The 15,251-nt window shown below is 36.9% G+C and overlaps 1 protein-coding gene across 3 annotated transcripts in view; it reads right to left on the bottom strand.

Annotated features, from left to right (window-relative positions):
* The window catches only part of GLRB (glycine receptor beta), a 52,527-nt gene that overhangs the window by 13,873 nt on the left and 23,403 nt on the right, over positions 1–15,251 (bottom strand). For 2 of the 3 annotated variants that reach the window (XM_074905667.1, XM_074905669.1), the window contains 4 exons: positions 14,069–14,151; positions 11,254–11,394; positions 7,686–7,838; positions 995–1,287 (listed from right to left, as the gene is read on the bottom strand). In XM_074905667.1, the coding sequence (XP_074761768.1) occupies positions 995–1,287; positions 7,686–7,838; positions 11,254–11,394; positions 14,069–14,151 (670 nt within the window). The remainder of the gene's footprint in view (positions 1–994; positions 1,288–7,685; positions 7,839–11,253; positions 11,395–14,068; positions 14,152–15,251) is intronic. The other variant, XM_074905668.1, reaches the window with a different exon arrangement.

The following is a 15,251-nucleotide window of genomic DNA, read 5'->3' as shown; positions in this document are numbered from 1 at the left end:
TAACTGTACCAGTTAATGCACCAGTCTGCGATATCTGCAGCTCCTCTGGACTGGAGGTAATTAGTTATGGGGCAATGCCAGTCTCATACTAGGACAGGGGTTTCATCATGCTGGCATAAACTACTCTCTCTTAGACAAACATTAAAGTTACATTGTCGGCTACCAGTATTATCACTTGGGTCTGGCCTAATAGCTTTATTTTATACATCAAAATAGTTGAGTCATTGAAAACTATAAACAAAATTCATATTCCACCTATAGTAGCATAACATATTTTCTTCTGTAGAATAAATGTCAATGAAATACCACTCAGGACTGAGGGCAGTTGGCCTGGAACATCTGATAACTCTTGGAGCACAAATGGGCAGTTTTACAACACCAGGAATCTAACAACATGAATGAAAACTTTGGCCTGAGCAAAGACGTACATCTCATCTTTATCCATATAATGACATCTGACCAATTTACCGATAAACTCTATCTGGCAACACAAGAAATGCAGGAACTGTTTGACAGACAAACAGACCTGTCTTTTGTTTACAAATGCCAAGGCTTCTGGATCCCTGGCTTCAGAGATGCTTGACATGCAATGCAGTGCAGCTGTGGCCATCCCAGAGAAAGCAACGAGACGGGTGTTATTTGAGTACGCTCTCAGCAAATACTGACTGAGAGGCCTGTCCTCTGAATAGTTACAGTTTGACAGCTGCTATTTATTATGAGAAAAATAGCAACTGTAAAGCTGCTTGCTATTTTATTTACCTGAAGCTCAGCAGCAACCATGGTGCTAGGATATTAAAGGACAAATTTATCATTTAGTATATCTGACCCCAAATCACTAGGGACCAATCGGTCAGATTGCAAGCCATTAATTACCAGCATGTTTTGAATGTCTTCTAAGATTAAGCACTATCCAAAACTATTAAACAGTATATTCCTTGAATTGTGTTAATGGAGGATAATGCTGATTTTACGTACACAGCTTCGCAGCTCCTACCTGTAAGGTGCTGATGTGGACAGGAGTCCCTGTGCCATTCACAGTGTTCTTCTTGGCAGCATTTCCACCCTTCCCTTCTGCTTGCTCTGCCCTGGCAATCTTCGCTTTTTCAGCTTCAATTCTCTTTGGATTGTTTAGCATTACCTGAACCACCGCATACTCCACCAGGGATGCAAACCCAAAGAGAAGGCAAACAATCAGCCAGACATCTAAGGCCTTCACGTAAGACACTTTGGGAAGTTCAGCAGCAAGAGTGGTACATTCAGATGCCAAGCTGAGCACTGAGAAAATACCTATGAAAAGAAAAACAAAATGCTGATTAAAGAAAACTTACCCTTATTGACACTGGCTGTGCTCTTCCTCTGAAACAGACAATACTGAATGATGTTTTGCAACAGTGAATGGGACTTCACAATGTGGTTGGTGCAGCAGGTATACAAAGCGCACATGCCTTCAGTTAATGAACAAGGTAAACTGAATACTTAGGTAGGATATTGCAGTTAATGATGACTATTAATAATGAGTACCTTCATTTTATAAACAGAAACAAATAAGTGAAGCTAAACTAGTTGCTGTTGCTTTCCTGACCCATCACACATCACATAGCTGGGAAAGAGGCTTTCCAAACACTTATCTCACAATGTGCACCTAAGTCTGGGAAGATGGAAGAGAAATATATGATACTTAAACCAAAAGAGTCCAAATCCTTTAAATTAGACTATTGTTGTCCCAGAAATCCAAACTGTGCTACAGCAGTAGCAATTATCTGAATGACCTGCCCACAAGTATGATGTGCAGACCTTAGGTAAAAGGGAAGTTTTTGCTGAAAAGCAAACCTGTACCAGCACATTAAAAAGTCTGTGTTCCCAGTTCATTGTGAAGATGAAAACACTGAGGTGACTACAGGTCTACGATCATTCCCTATTTGAGCTTCCAGGATCTAGAGAAAGCTTTCGAGACAAAGGGCATTTCAGGAAGCCCTTATCATGAAAAAAACCCTCACATCTGCAAAGGCTGTTGAAAGGTCACACTCATTGTCAAACTGGGTTTTGACAAGCATTTCTCCTCACAAGGCTTCCAAATGTCACCATCAACACAGGGCTCACATCACAAGAGACAAAATACAAGCCTGATCTCAAAGAAAGATTTCCCACAGGCTCCTATGAAACGGAAATAGCAGCATGAACAGCTACATTTGGAAAAAGCTAACTTTAGAAATGGCTGTCACGTGGGGAAAACTTAGTTCAGATTCCCAGTTCAGAATGTCCCATTTTGATTTTATGAACACTAATGATAAAAATCTTTAGATATGAGTGGGCAGCTTTATGAAACTTAATTGATGTCTATAGACAATGCTGGCCAAAAGTTGCTACTCAGTCTCAACTACATTTCACATATGCATGAAAAATTGTGTAATTCATAGAGAGATCATTTTCTTTGGATCCATTTTAAGTAATCGAGGATGTTAAAATGTTAATAAAACTGGGAGTATCTGTATTGGCCTATGAAAGTATTCAATTCTAGCTGATCACAAATAACACATCATTTTTTTGCTGCTACCATTCGGATTTTAATAAGATTGATATGATACTTATTTGGCGTTAATCTCAAATGGACAATATACTAGCTGCTAAAACACTGAAAAGAAAGTATAAAGAAATTATTACAGTCATATGATATTAAAATACAAAATTTTATGATGCTTTACTTAGAAATGTGTAATATCAACATATCATTTCAAAGCTGGATTATTTTGACCGTTGGGATAATACAGAATGGCCAGATGTGCTATCTTAGATCCGAATGACACATCAAATACTGAACAGACAATCCTCAGCCATTATGGTTTATTTTCCATCTATTGTGTCTGAAGTACTTGAGTACAAACATTCCCATACAGATAGAAAGTGAGCATAAAATAGTCCCTCTTTCAAAAAAGTTATTCTCACTGACCAACACCAGCTGTCTGGAGCTGAACACTAATTATGGATCATAAGGAACTGCAATAACAAGTACAAACAAGGCCATACTGCCTCTTAACATACATAGAACACCTCTGCCTATGCCCAGGTTGCTGTTCTTTCAGTGTACTGTATCAAGTACCATGCATGTCTATTCTGAAAGGCAGCCTCTACCCTTACCCCGAATAACCAAATTAGCCAATGATACGGACTGGCTCAGCATCTTGGATATTGCAATTTTTTTCCTACTAAACTTTAAAAGAGTTTACTATCTTAATATGTGAGTATTATTATCATGCCTGGTGCTGAAAACATTTGTACAACAACTCTGTAGAGCTCAAAATACTAGATCTTACAACCTTGGATTTAATTTCACAAAAAATAATTTACAAATTCTACTAGCTGAAAAGATTTTAGTGGAACTTTCATCAAGTTGTTCAGTAGAGCAATTGAGGTCATGGTGACATGACGCTAATTTCCCTTAGTCTGCATTCCTCAGATAAAAAGTTCATTCTCAGAGTCTGAGAAACTTCTAGGTTTTCAAGGTAACAATAAAGTGAGCTAGAAGCACAGAAATATTCTATTAAGCAACAATTTGCTGTCAGATCAGTTAGTATGGCTTTGGAGACCCTAGTACCAGAGTTGTAAATGGCACCTCTGGCAGAAGCTGCACTAGGTACCTACCTAAAACAGTCCAAAGCTCAAGGCTCAAGCCTGAGTGAGGAGAATGAACAAATAAACTGCAAGACAACTTAAAAAAGAAAAAAAAAGGAAACAAAAAAATTCCCCTTTTCTTCTCAGGGAGCACCAAAGAGAAGGGACTGAGCTCATTCCTCCACAGTTTCAAAGTAAAGGGAAACTTGGCCTTTCTAGGAAATACTTCTGCATTTTTTCCCCTAGTGTGGCAACCCTGTTGATGGCACAGTTTAGTTAGCTCACAGCCTAAAACATGATTGTAATGAGATACTATTTTTAAAATACTACCTAAGGTTACATGTGGGTAATATCTGAAAGTGCCAGTCCAGCAAAGCACTTCAGCAGATGCTGCCAGATAAATAAATCTCCCTTTTTTAAATCCATCAAACTTACTGGCTTCAACATTATCTCCTGGCAATGAATTCCACAGGTTAATTATGTGCTGTATAAAATAGTATTTTCTGGTTTATATTGCTGCTTTAAAAATGTCTGGCTTCATCTCACTAATGTTATTGAAAAAGGTAATATTCTGTCTTGCTTTCCTTATAATTTGGTATCTCTAATACATTCTCTTCTCTCATTAAACTTCATAAACTAAAAGATGTAATCTTGCCAATTCTTCTTCATACTACAGTTTTAACATATATCTTTATGCCTTTCCTTTGAGACCCTAAATTTGTTAAAATTTTATAAAATGAAATTACTAGAACTAATACAGATCTGAGGACAGGAGTCACAGAGGGGGCATGTCTGGCTGCAGACCTAGCTGTCCTGTGTATGTGGGGAATATATCATTGCTCACTACTCCAAGCTTTTAGGTACCCTGTTGTACCCCTGTCTGCTACTCTGGACTAATGTTCCACGCTGTGAGGCAGGTGTGGGTGGGCAGAAGTCCAACATCTCTCAGATCTCTACAGCTTCACGAAAGATCTCACTCCCTTTGGGGACCACATGGCAGTGAAGAAAAGAAAGGAATTTTTTTAATGGATGATGGCATGCTTTCTACCTGTAAAGAACTGGAGAGTCCTCTGTTGGACTCATTAAAAGGTGAAACACTAGCATCTAATTAGACAGAAGCATTCAGTGCTATCAGCCTTTATGTCGCTTAGCCATGACTGCCCCGATACCAGATACCAGTCCTTTGTGGAATTCCCTACCACCAGATGATCTAGTTGGGTGAAATGATACAGGTATAAATAGGGCTTGCAACTTACTTAGTTCCTACACGGACACAGGCTTTTTCCTCAAACATACATCCTTTTCCCAGAATATTAATCAGTCTACAAAAACATTTTGCTTACTGGCTTACAAAGTGTCTTGTACTCCTAAATCACCTGGAAACTTCTGCGATGCCTTGTCATGGGGAGAAGTAGCCCACTATGCTTAACTCTAGGGATGACTGCATTAAGATATCCGTAAGTAAATCTGAAGAAGCTTCTCATCTGATGAGATCTGTGTCTAGCCGCTGAGTGTGTAGTGGCCATTGGTAACACTTTCTTGGGTTTAGATATCATTCACTTGACACACAAATGTTAATCTTGTTAGATTTCAAGGCCAACTATCTTCCAGGTTGTAGCTAGAAGTGTTAGTTTGTTACCCTCCCACAAACTGGAGAAACATAAATCTTACCCCAGTGATGATGTTAACAACTTGCAATGGTCAGATTTAGAGATTTTTTTTTCTTCTCTGAGGATTCAGGAAAAGTCCCATAACCAGGCCAATGTTTAGTATCTTTGAAAATGCATATACATAATAGGAGGCAATAGACACATAATAAATTAAACAAATAAACAATAAATAAGCACGCATGTTTAGTCACAAAGACAACCATGTTATGTATATAAGCACTATGACTCTTATAAATCTAATATATAATTAATAAGCTTGTCTGGTTGGCTGTTTGAAGTGCAGGATTATAAAACTGGAAATACAGCTCAGGTTTTGATTGTACTAGAGCTCACTATGTGAAACATATTTTTAGTTCTTGTTACTATCTTTTTAGTTTAATGCATACTACATTGTCCCCACACTTTTCTTTCTTAAAATATCTTATGTTTTGCATGATGGGATGCATCCTTTCTACTTCTCAACATAAGAGATTATATTTGTTACTTGCTATCAAACTAATACAGATTGTGACTCCTCCCCAAGTAACTATGAATAGTTATAAAGGTCAAAAGAAAACAAGATGATTTGTATTCTGAAATAGACCCCTAGAAAAAAGATACAATAAATAAAATTAAATTGTGGGTTTGTTACATTTAGCTAGAGCAAGGCACACAAGACAAAAGTAGCATTCCAGTCATAATTCTCCAGATTTTACAATAGAACAGAGTATTCCAGATGGAAGGGATCTACAATGATCATCTAGTCCAAGTGCCTGACAAATTCAGAGCTGACCAAAAGTTAAAGCATGTTGTTAAGGGCATTGTCCAAACGCCTCTAAAACACTGACAGGCTTGGGGCATCGACCACCTGCCTCTCTAGGAAGCCTATTCCAGCGTTTGACCACCCTCTAGGTAAAGAAATGCTTCCTAATGTACAGTCTAAACCTCCTCTGATGCAGCTCTGAACTGTTCCACATGTCCTGTCACTGGATATCAGGGAGAAGAGCTCAGCACCTCCCCTCCTCAGGAAGCTGCAGAGGGTAATGAAACCACCTCTCAGCCTCTTCTCCAAACTAGACAAGCCCAATGTTCTTAGCCACTCGTCACAGGACATGACTTCTAGCCCTTTCACCTGCTTCATTGCCCTCCTCTGGATGCATTCAAGGACCTTCACATCCTTCTTCAATTCGGGGTTTTTTGCAGCTCTTGGTTTATTTTGTCTGTCATATCACTGGAGGAGGAAGAGGCATGGTAGATGACTTGAGATGGGAGAAACAAGGCTCAGGCCAGGGGATATGTGGATGCTTTTCCACTTAACAAAACTCAGCACTGCTCCTGCTCCAGCTGTCTCTTAACACAGGGATTTCTGCTACCCACTGCTGCAAGACTCTGTGGATCAGACACAGACTGGTAAGGTGATGTGGCAGGTCCTGACTCCAAATGTCTCCAGTGCTTATCAACACACGTTCATGCACATGAAGCTGCACAAGAGTCACATCCTGTGAGGGTGTGGACGTTCAACTGTGGGTCAGAGGTTTCTGAGGAAGGGAGGTGGCTGGAGGGATTCTGTAACTGCACCCATGGCATCTTGAAAACAGGTGCACTGAATCTCCTGGGACATGGAGAAGATTTGGAAAGTATGGACTTGGGGAGGTGGGAGTGCCAGGGAAAAGGGGAGCACAGGGAGGCCAGAGCATGGGGAAGGAGAGGACATCGCATGGGGAAGGGAATACAAATAGGAGAAATGTCAGGATGCAAGAAGTTGGCTCTGCTTTTCATTGAGCTCTTGGGGTCAGCAAGTGTGGCCACCTCAGAGCTGGAGTCCCATGTACAATCCAATTAGTCAAGATAATATTGTTTTGATTAATTCCAGCTCCTACTATTTCAAAATAAAGAAGGGCCTGCCTACTGCATAGTGCTGAGCAGCATGAACGCATGAGCCTGAAGTACTCTCATGAACTGACTCTCTAATGAAATAAAGCCAATCAGGTAACAAGGATGATAATTTTCTTCCAGACATCATTCTGTTTCTATTAATCTTCAGGAAAACTGGTATAAAAGGTAGCTATGTAGAGCCTTACTCATCATCCTGCTTTCTTACTGATTTCAAATGTTCAAATTCCTATGAACTGCATATTGCCACAGTGTCTGCAGCATCACCCATACAGGGCTAAGACTGGATTTGTCTGGGTTGAGAGGAGCAGAGACTGTGCTTATCACACAAACGCTGGAACCATTATCAAGCAAAGTCTTAATGTGGAGGTGGGTTTTACAGGACTAGGAATGAGGACGTTTCAGTGAAAATGATGAGTGGATAATGGAAGTGAAGTTGCTTTCAGTGTCCAGTGTCATGTTGTCAAAGCAACTGAGAATGGCAGTTTAATGGCATTAAAGTGGACTGTGACGGTATGTGTAAACACAGGTTACCCAGTGGGACTCTTGCAGCACTTGCATCAGGATTGATCCAAAATGACAGCCAGGATAGAACAACAATTAGCAGTGTAGGAGCATAAACACCCATCATGTAAAATCCAACTTGTCTTCTTAAAGTGAAGATTACTTCTACACAAGTGTAATAACCTTTAAAGAAATAAATGCGTTAATGTTTAATGTGCTTTGCAGGTCAACCTCTTCCAATCTGTATCTTCCAGAACTTTTTCTACTTAAGAACAAAAGTTCAATTATTTGATTTTTCTTTATGAAAGTAAAGAGTTCAGTTTGAAAAAAAGATGTTCAAAACACAGATCTATATAACCGCCAAGTGTGGGCAGGTATGTGGTGCGCTCTGTGCTCTACAAGGCACCCTCTGTCTCTTCACAGTGCATCAGTAACAGGCAGTTAAAGTGATTTTCATCTTGACACTAGTTTAAAGATACAGTCCAGATAAAACCCATGGGGTCTACCAATATTACTAGCTTAAGCTCATCTGAAAATCCTACTTAGCATTAGTTTGTTCAAAAGATAGAATTAAGAAACATTAGTGTAGAAAGTTTAGAATGGAAAGAGATGATAATGTGACTCAAAGCAGAGATTCCCCCAGTACTGAAAGCTGGTATAGGTAACTTCTAAAATTGGTACAGACTTTTTAAAAAATATTCTAAAAACACTGTAAATTTTGAAAAGAAGGAATACTGCCTCAAATCTTCTAAAATGAGGATCTAAGCACACAAACATTTCAGAAGATATCTGTTAAGATGAATTCAATAAAAAATAAAGCTGCAGATACTAGAGGTTTTGCTGGAGATAACAGATGTATCAGGAAGTCCTATAATCAAAAACCAACTTCTGTTCATATTTTCGCTCAGCAGAACTGGCATTTTTATGTTAATATTAACACAATAGCATTGTAAAAACAACTTCACAAGCTATTATATCACAAGGAAAAGGCATTTCTATGTTATATTACAACAATTTCAAAATTCAGATCAGTCAATATCTATAAATAAAGGTGGTACAAAGAAGATTTAGAAGACAGAATCTGTCAAAAATATATCTGTTTATCTTCTACATTTTATCAGTTAAATGCTGCAGAATGGTAAGTCATCTTAAAAGTGCTGTTTGGTCATACAATAACCAAAACAACAAAACAATATACCATTAAGGAAGAAATTCCTTTTGTGGAAGACACTATAATGCATTTTATAGTTCATTCTATCCCCTTCAATGATCTGTTGTCTGACAAATTTTCCCTCTATACATTCTGATTAGTTTCCACATACTTTTAGGTTTTATTTTCAAATGACGGAAGACCTTCAAAATCATTATTTGTTTGCTTTATGCCAGAAATGCATTCTGTAAGCCTTTGTATCATCTTTCATCAGGTAGATAATAGTATCTATTGCCCTCACTATTCAGGTCCTGAAGTGCCTATTTGGATCTGTTATACATATTGATAAACAAAGAATGGGCAATTTGCAAATTTAAATATCCAATTTATTGCTACAAAAAGTCACTCCAAATTTGTTGACCATCATTCAACTTAGGTAGCTGTGATAAAAGGTCAGTTGATATAAATAGGCAGTAAAGATTAACTTCTTTGCAACTGGCAAGAATCTCCTACATAAACCATAATTTTGAAAATTTGCTTCTACATGCAATACTGCCTCTTGATTACTTGAAAAAATCCTTAACTGAACTACTTTTAACTATGTGTCCAAAATCTGCAACATAAGAATTTCAAGTAAATTAAACAACTACTGATTACTGAAAACACCCTTTAAAAATACTTCAGAGTACTAAAATATTCCATTTGCATTAATGAAGTATTAATTCCAGTCTTGATTATGCAATTAACATAGATGTTCTTAATTTTTAAATAAAAAGGATTTGCAGTAAGCAAATTGTGAAAACTTTTTAAAATTTCATGTTGTCACTCCACCCACTCTGATGGTTCTCTCATGTTCTTTCTTCAAATCACAAACACACACAAAATGTGACCATTTTACTGAGCACTTTGCACAGTGTCCTTTCAGCCTGTGGTCACAAGGTGCTGAAAGTTAAAAGAACACTACTAATTTTCTGTCCTGTTTAATGGTAAAGTGTACAACCCTTAGATTTTTCTTTAAGGTTCCTAAAAGTACCTAAAATATCTAAAGATTTTTCAGATTATTAAATTTAGATTTAGGACAGCACTCAAAATTATCATGGTAACTTTAATAACAAGATAGCAATCTTGACTAAGTAATTCCTTTTTCACCCAATCAGAATGTAAGTTTTTGAATTTTCCCATTGGTATGAACTTTATTTCGGAGTTGCAAGACCATCCCTTTAATTTTTCACTATTATAGCCTATTTTTTTCAGTACATTCATGGTTTAATTAAGAATAATATTTTTTTCCATTTTTTTCTCATATTTTTCTTGATAAGTAAGCTTCTATCGTATCTCAACTTAGATTTGAATGCAATCACTGCCAGTTGTTGGTTGTTCTTTCACAAATGCAGAAGTTTTCTGAGGACAGCTAATTTTGTATTATTTACAAACGGTAAATCACCTGAAATGCTGAATTACATAGTTAGGCTAAGAACTAATTTTTCAGTTAAAAAACAAACCCCATTTTAATTTTCATTATCTTTTAAAGATAAATTCCTTAACTTTGAGATCCACTAAGGTTATTTGTGATCTCTTCAGACTTGAGATCTAGCTCAGAAGCAACTGTAAGTAACAGACCCTTGACTTGAGCTGAATAGTCAATAAGAAACTTGCAGAGGATCCTCAGAAGCTGAAGCGCCACAGCTGTCCTCACTGAGTTTTAATGAGAGATTTATTCATTAGATGCAAGAGCACTGACTAAAACACATCCTGCTGACTTCTGTTGTTGTACAAAGTCTTGCAGTTGCCACAGTATGTAAGTAGTTTGGATATCATTATAGGCAGGAATCAAGGTAGAAAAGAGAAATCATTAGAAGGTAGACTACAGAAATCATTGGATAAATTTTTCCGCACCGAGGAAATAATCATAGGATTAATTAAATACAGGTCTGAGGATTATAAGCAGCTTTCTATAATGACAGACTTTCCAGAACACCTAAAGGAAGGAAAAACCTGTAGGGCAAAGTATTTGAAGTTACACTCTAATACTATCCACTTCTGGAACAAAAGTCAAACTAGAAAACCAAAATTATCCTATTTTGCTACAACTGGCATAATTCTGTGTGAACACCCCTTCAGAAAAATTAGACATTTACAAGCATAAACAGGTATTAGGATTATAGAAACAAAATAGTGATAGTAAAATCAAAAGACATGTAAGCAAACCCAAGACAAATGTTTAATCCCATCTTCAACCTAGATGTTTCTACATTTGAATTAGTTTGCAGTAATCATACATGATAGATACTATTAGATGAACTACTTGTTAGTTAAAAGTAATCTATTTTATCCCATGAAATGTAAGACATGAGCTGGAATATTAACCATTAACTATAAACTTGATACCATAATTTAGCTGAAGAAAGCTTAAGGTTTTTTACCATAGAAATAATTTATATTACCTACCTGTGCCTTTATAATACTTGGTACAGTTACCATATTCGATATCTTCCTTTTTAATATCAAACTGAGGCAGAGCAATTTTCTCTAGCTGTACAGGATCTCCAGACTGCCAGATAAACCGTAAGTCATCAGTTGTGTAACCAACTACAAGAACAAAATAATAATAGTTGTTTAAAGAACCACTTTGAACAAAGTGCAAGAAAACCTAGCATATATGTATCGCATTTCTTTCACTTTTCCATTTTATTTCCTGTTCAAATAATTAAATACAAAAATGAAACCATCCACAACCGAATTTTTATGTAGACCTAAATTAGGACTTGATGGGTGGAACATTACATTATCATCGATATTACACTGATTAAGAGGTGTTTGTTACAGTGCTTACTGTTTAAACAAAGAAAGCAAAGATTTATTCTCCATAGCTTTGAAGCCTCCATATTCATTCATATTCCAGCAAAGCATGAAAAATATACTGAACTTTAATAGCACTCACAAGTCCTAGTAATTTCCAAAGAACTTAATAACTCAATTACTGTGATGAATCTTGTTTTTTTGTTTAAAACAACCTTTCTGCTTAGTTGTTCAGATTAAAGGCCCTGATTCATGAAAGTCTTGCCATTCAGGAAATACTTGACCAGGAATTTAAGTAGCTATATAGCCTTAGTGAAATCAACTCAGTGCTTAGTATGGACAGACTTCAGCATACATCTGAGGGCCTAAATCATGATATAAACACCACCAAGTGAGAGGCAGTGAAAATTAGGAGCACAATATTCAAGCATAAAGCAATATTGATTAAATATGCATAATCATAATAATGATTTTACATGCCATTTTTCTGCTACCTTCTGTTTATTAAGGATTAACTTAATCCAAACAGAGATAATGTGTGCTAAATGGGAACAGAGATGGGGAAACATAAACAGATGAAGGTGGAATGCAGCATTTTGTAATTCAAAGCCTCTGAAAAATGTTTAAAGAGCCATTCTTTTTCTGGAGGCATTAGGCAGATTTTTAAAAAATTTTTCAAAAACAGCTGTGATTAAAAAAGGTAAACTGTTCACAAGCTAACTTCTATAATATTCACAACAACTTAATAAATATCATAGTGTCTCAAAGCTTCATGATAGAAGATAACATAAAAAAAAAAGTTTTTATAATGCTTCATTCATAAAATCAGTCTCACCCTCTTACAACATAGAGTCACAAAAATTCCAAGATCTTTTATGATAACAATTATTGGACAGTGAAAATTTTGTCTATATGGTAGGTGTAGAACTAAGCATAACTCCAGATACGAGAACGGCTTAGTAAAAACTGGTGGCCTTTTTTGTTTTGGAAATGTAGCAACTAGAAGCAAAATATTAATTTGAAAATAAATTAAGTAGAATAAAACTGCCAACAGCTAACAGGGAAAGCAAGCCCACTGTTGGAACCAGAGGGACAGGCAAGAGCTCATGGGTGCCATTCTTAATTTTGACAACTCAATTAAAAGGTAGAAGAAAGTTTAGTGCACCTGTCTTTCCAAAGAAGAAAATTCCTCTTGAATTTGAATATAGCAACTTGGCATGCAGAAAGACAATAAGGTTGTTTATTAAATAAAGAATTTATTGAGAATTTTTTTATGAGTAGTTCTTCCTTGAATAACTATACCTTCTGATGCTTGCAAAGCAACCCACACTGAGAAAGCTTGAGCAAACTTCCACTAATTTTACTGTCCAATTCCAGTTTAACTCCAAACTGATTTGGGTTTATCATGAGTTTACTTCAGCTAACGTACATACATATTAGCAATGGGCAAAACTACTGTGGACATACTACAATTCTAAAGGTAAATGATGGCAATCAAAAACTAAACTGTAAAGCTCTGACATTATTATTATTACCCGTCCCCACCGGAATGCCCTACTCAGCTCTGATGAACCTGGCTCTTCCTTCGCTTTTATCTTCCCTTCCCTGACCTCACCTTCTGCACCATACCTGGGGGAGTAACAACTGAAGAAAGCTTTTGTATTATAACAGGAACAGGCTAGAGCAAGCCACCTTCCTTCTCTCTGTTTCACACTTGTCCTTACTCAGGAAAACAGAATTACCATGCGAATGGGAGCACCAGGGATTGAAGTATTGGGAAAAAGCTGTACTTGAGTAGGCACCCTTGTACTTGGGGTGCAGAAAAGAAGGTGGGTTTCAGAAACATTTTGGCTGCAACTTCCAGCACGGCATGAAGCCCTTCAGAGATGAGATCTGGCTACCTGTTCATAAGATCAAATCACCTAGAGACCAGGGAAGGGCTGATAAGGAAGAGATGCCTGACTACATCCACAACACATATGAAACCACTTTCTAAAGGTTTCATAATAAATGCTCTTAAGTATTCACATCAAATACTTTTCCTTTGGTACCATATCTAAAGAGTTTCAAACAATACCATGCATCATCAATGTAAGAGGATAAATTGGACCCCAACAACCTACAAAGCAGCATGGGTTATGGAAGTTAAAAATACCTGGTCAAACCATGGATTCCGTTTTCCACGTTATATGTGTTTCTGTTTTACTAAGTTTATTGCAAATGTTTTTATAAAACTCATCAGTTGTCATTATGTTTAATGGCAAAAGCTAAAATCATAGTGCATGGTGCCATAGCCATAAGAAACATTTTTGACAGGGAAATGTATGTTGTAGGAACCAGTGAATATTAATTTCAAGACTTATTAAAAATGTTGACATGAACAATACAGAATTGATAATTTTTTGTTTGATTTTTACACATGCCTAGAAGGCAACTGCTTTTATGCACAAACTGATTTACATACAGCTTTCCAATTGCATCTTGCAGCGCTGTGTATCCATAGGAAACAAGGTCAAGTCCAAAGGGCATGACAGAGTAATAGACAGTCTGAAAATACAGAAAACAGTGTGAGCTGCCATGTAAGCAGTAGATGACAAACAGAAAAAAAAATCACAGATATTTGATTTTCAGCTTCTAAAATAGCAGAAAAATTTAATGAAAGTTACAATAAATAGCAGTTTGAAATTGACCTATTTCTAGTAGTCCGAGTATGAAACTTTATGGAGAGTTTTAAAAACGTAGAAGCTCATGAATTACAGACCTACTAATACATGACAAAATACATATAAGTCATAAGAATAACCAAACCAAAGGTCCATACAGAACAGAGTTCTGTCTTCCGCAATGGTCAATGGCCAACTCCTGAAGAAGAATATGAGACTACAGCAATCAGGAAATTACATTTCGCCAGATATCCAGCAGCCCCCCAACACTTGCACCTCCAGGACTTCCTAAACTAGAAGCGATGCTTCAGTATTAAAGGGACCTTGACACATTTTTTTCCCTTCAAGAAGGTGCTTCACTTCCAGTGGCTCTCTGGAATCCACGTAATCATGCACAGCATTCTGCAGCAAGGAATGTCACAGCTCTCTAGAGCACACACTCTAATCATCTCCTTTAATCTATCCTGAACCTGTCTCATAGATCTTTTACTGGAAAAGTAGGTGAAAAATCAATGTCTGTCCATTCTCTGTGCCATTCATGATTTAGAGACCCCTAGGTCATAAACTCAGCGATCTTGTTTCTTGCAGTGTGAAAAGTTCTGCCTTGTTTGGTTGTTCTTTATAAAAGATGCTGTTACATACCTCTGACCATCCTTCTTGCAGTGAGAAGATCAGAACTGCACCTTGTATTCAAGATGTAGGTATAGCATGAATTTATACAGTGGCATGATGTTCTCTTTAATGCCTAATACTTCTTAGAATTCAATTCACTTTCTCAACGAGTACTGAGATGTTAGCTGACATTTTCAGAGAAGTAGCCATTATTACCCAAAGGTCATTTTCCTAGCTGGTAGTAACCAACTCAAAACCAATCAGTTTTTATGTAAAATTAAAATATTTTTTCCCACATGCATAGTTTTCAGTTACATTTACATTGAATTTCATCTCATACTTTGTCGCCTAGTCATTAGATTAATTTGTAAT

The sequence above is a fragment of the Athene noctua genome, chromosome 4, assembly GCF_965140245.1.
Source record: "Athene noctua chromosome 4, bAthNoc1.hap1.1, whole genome shotgun sequence".
In the NCBI taxonomy this organism is placed as follows: Eukaryota; Metazoa; Chordata; class Aves; order Strigiformes; family Strigidae; genus Athene; species Athene noctua.
This window is presented reverse-complemented; position numbering and strand designations above follow the sequence as displayed.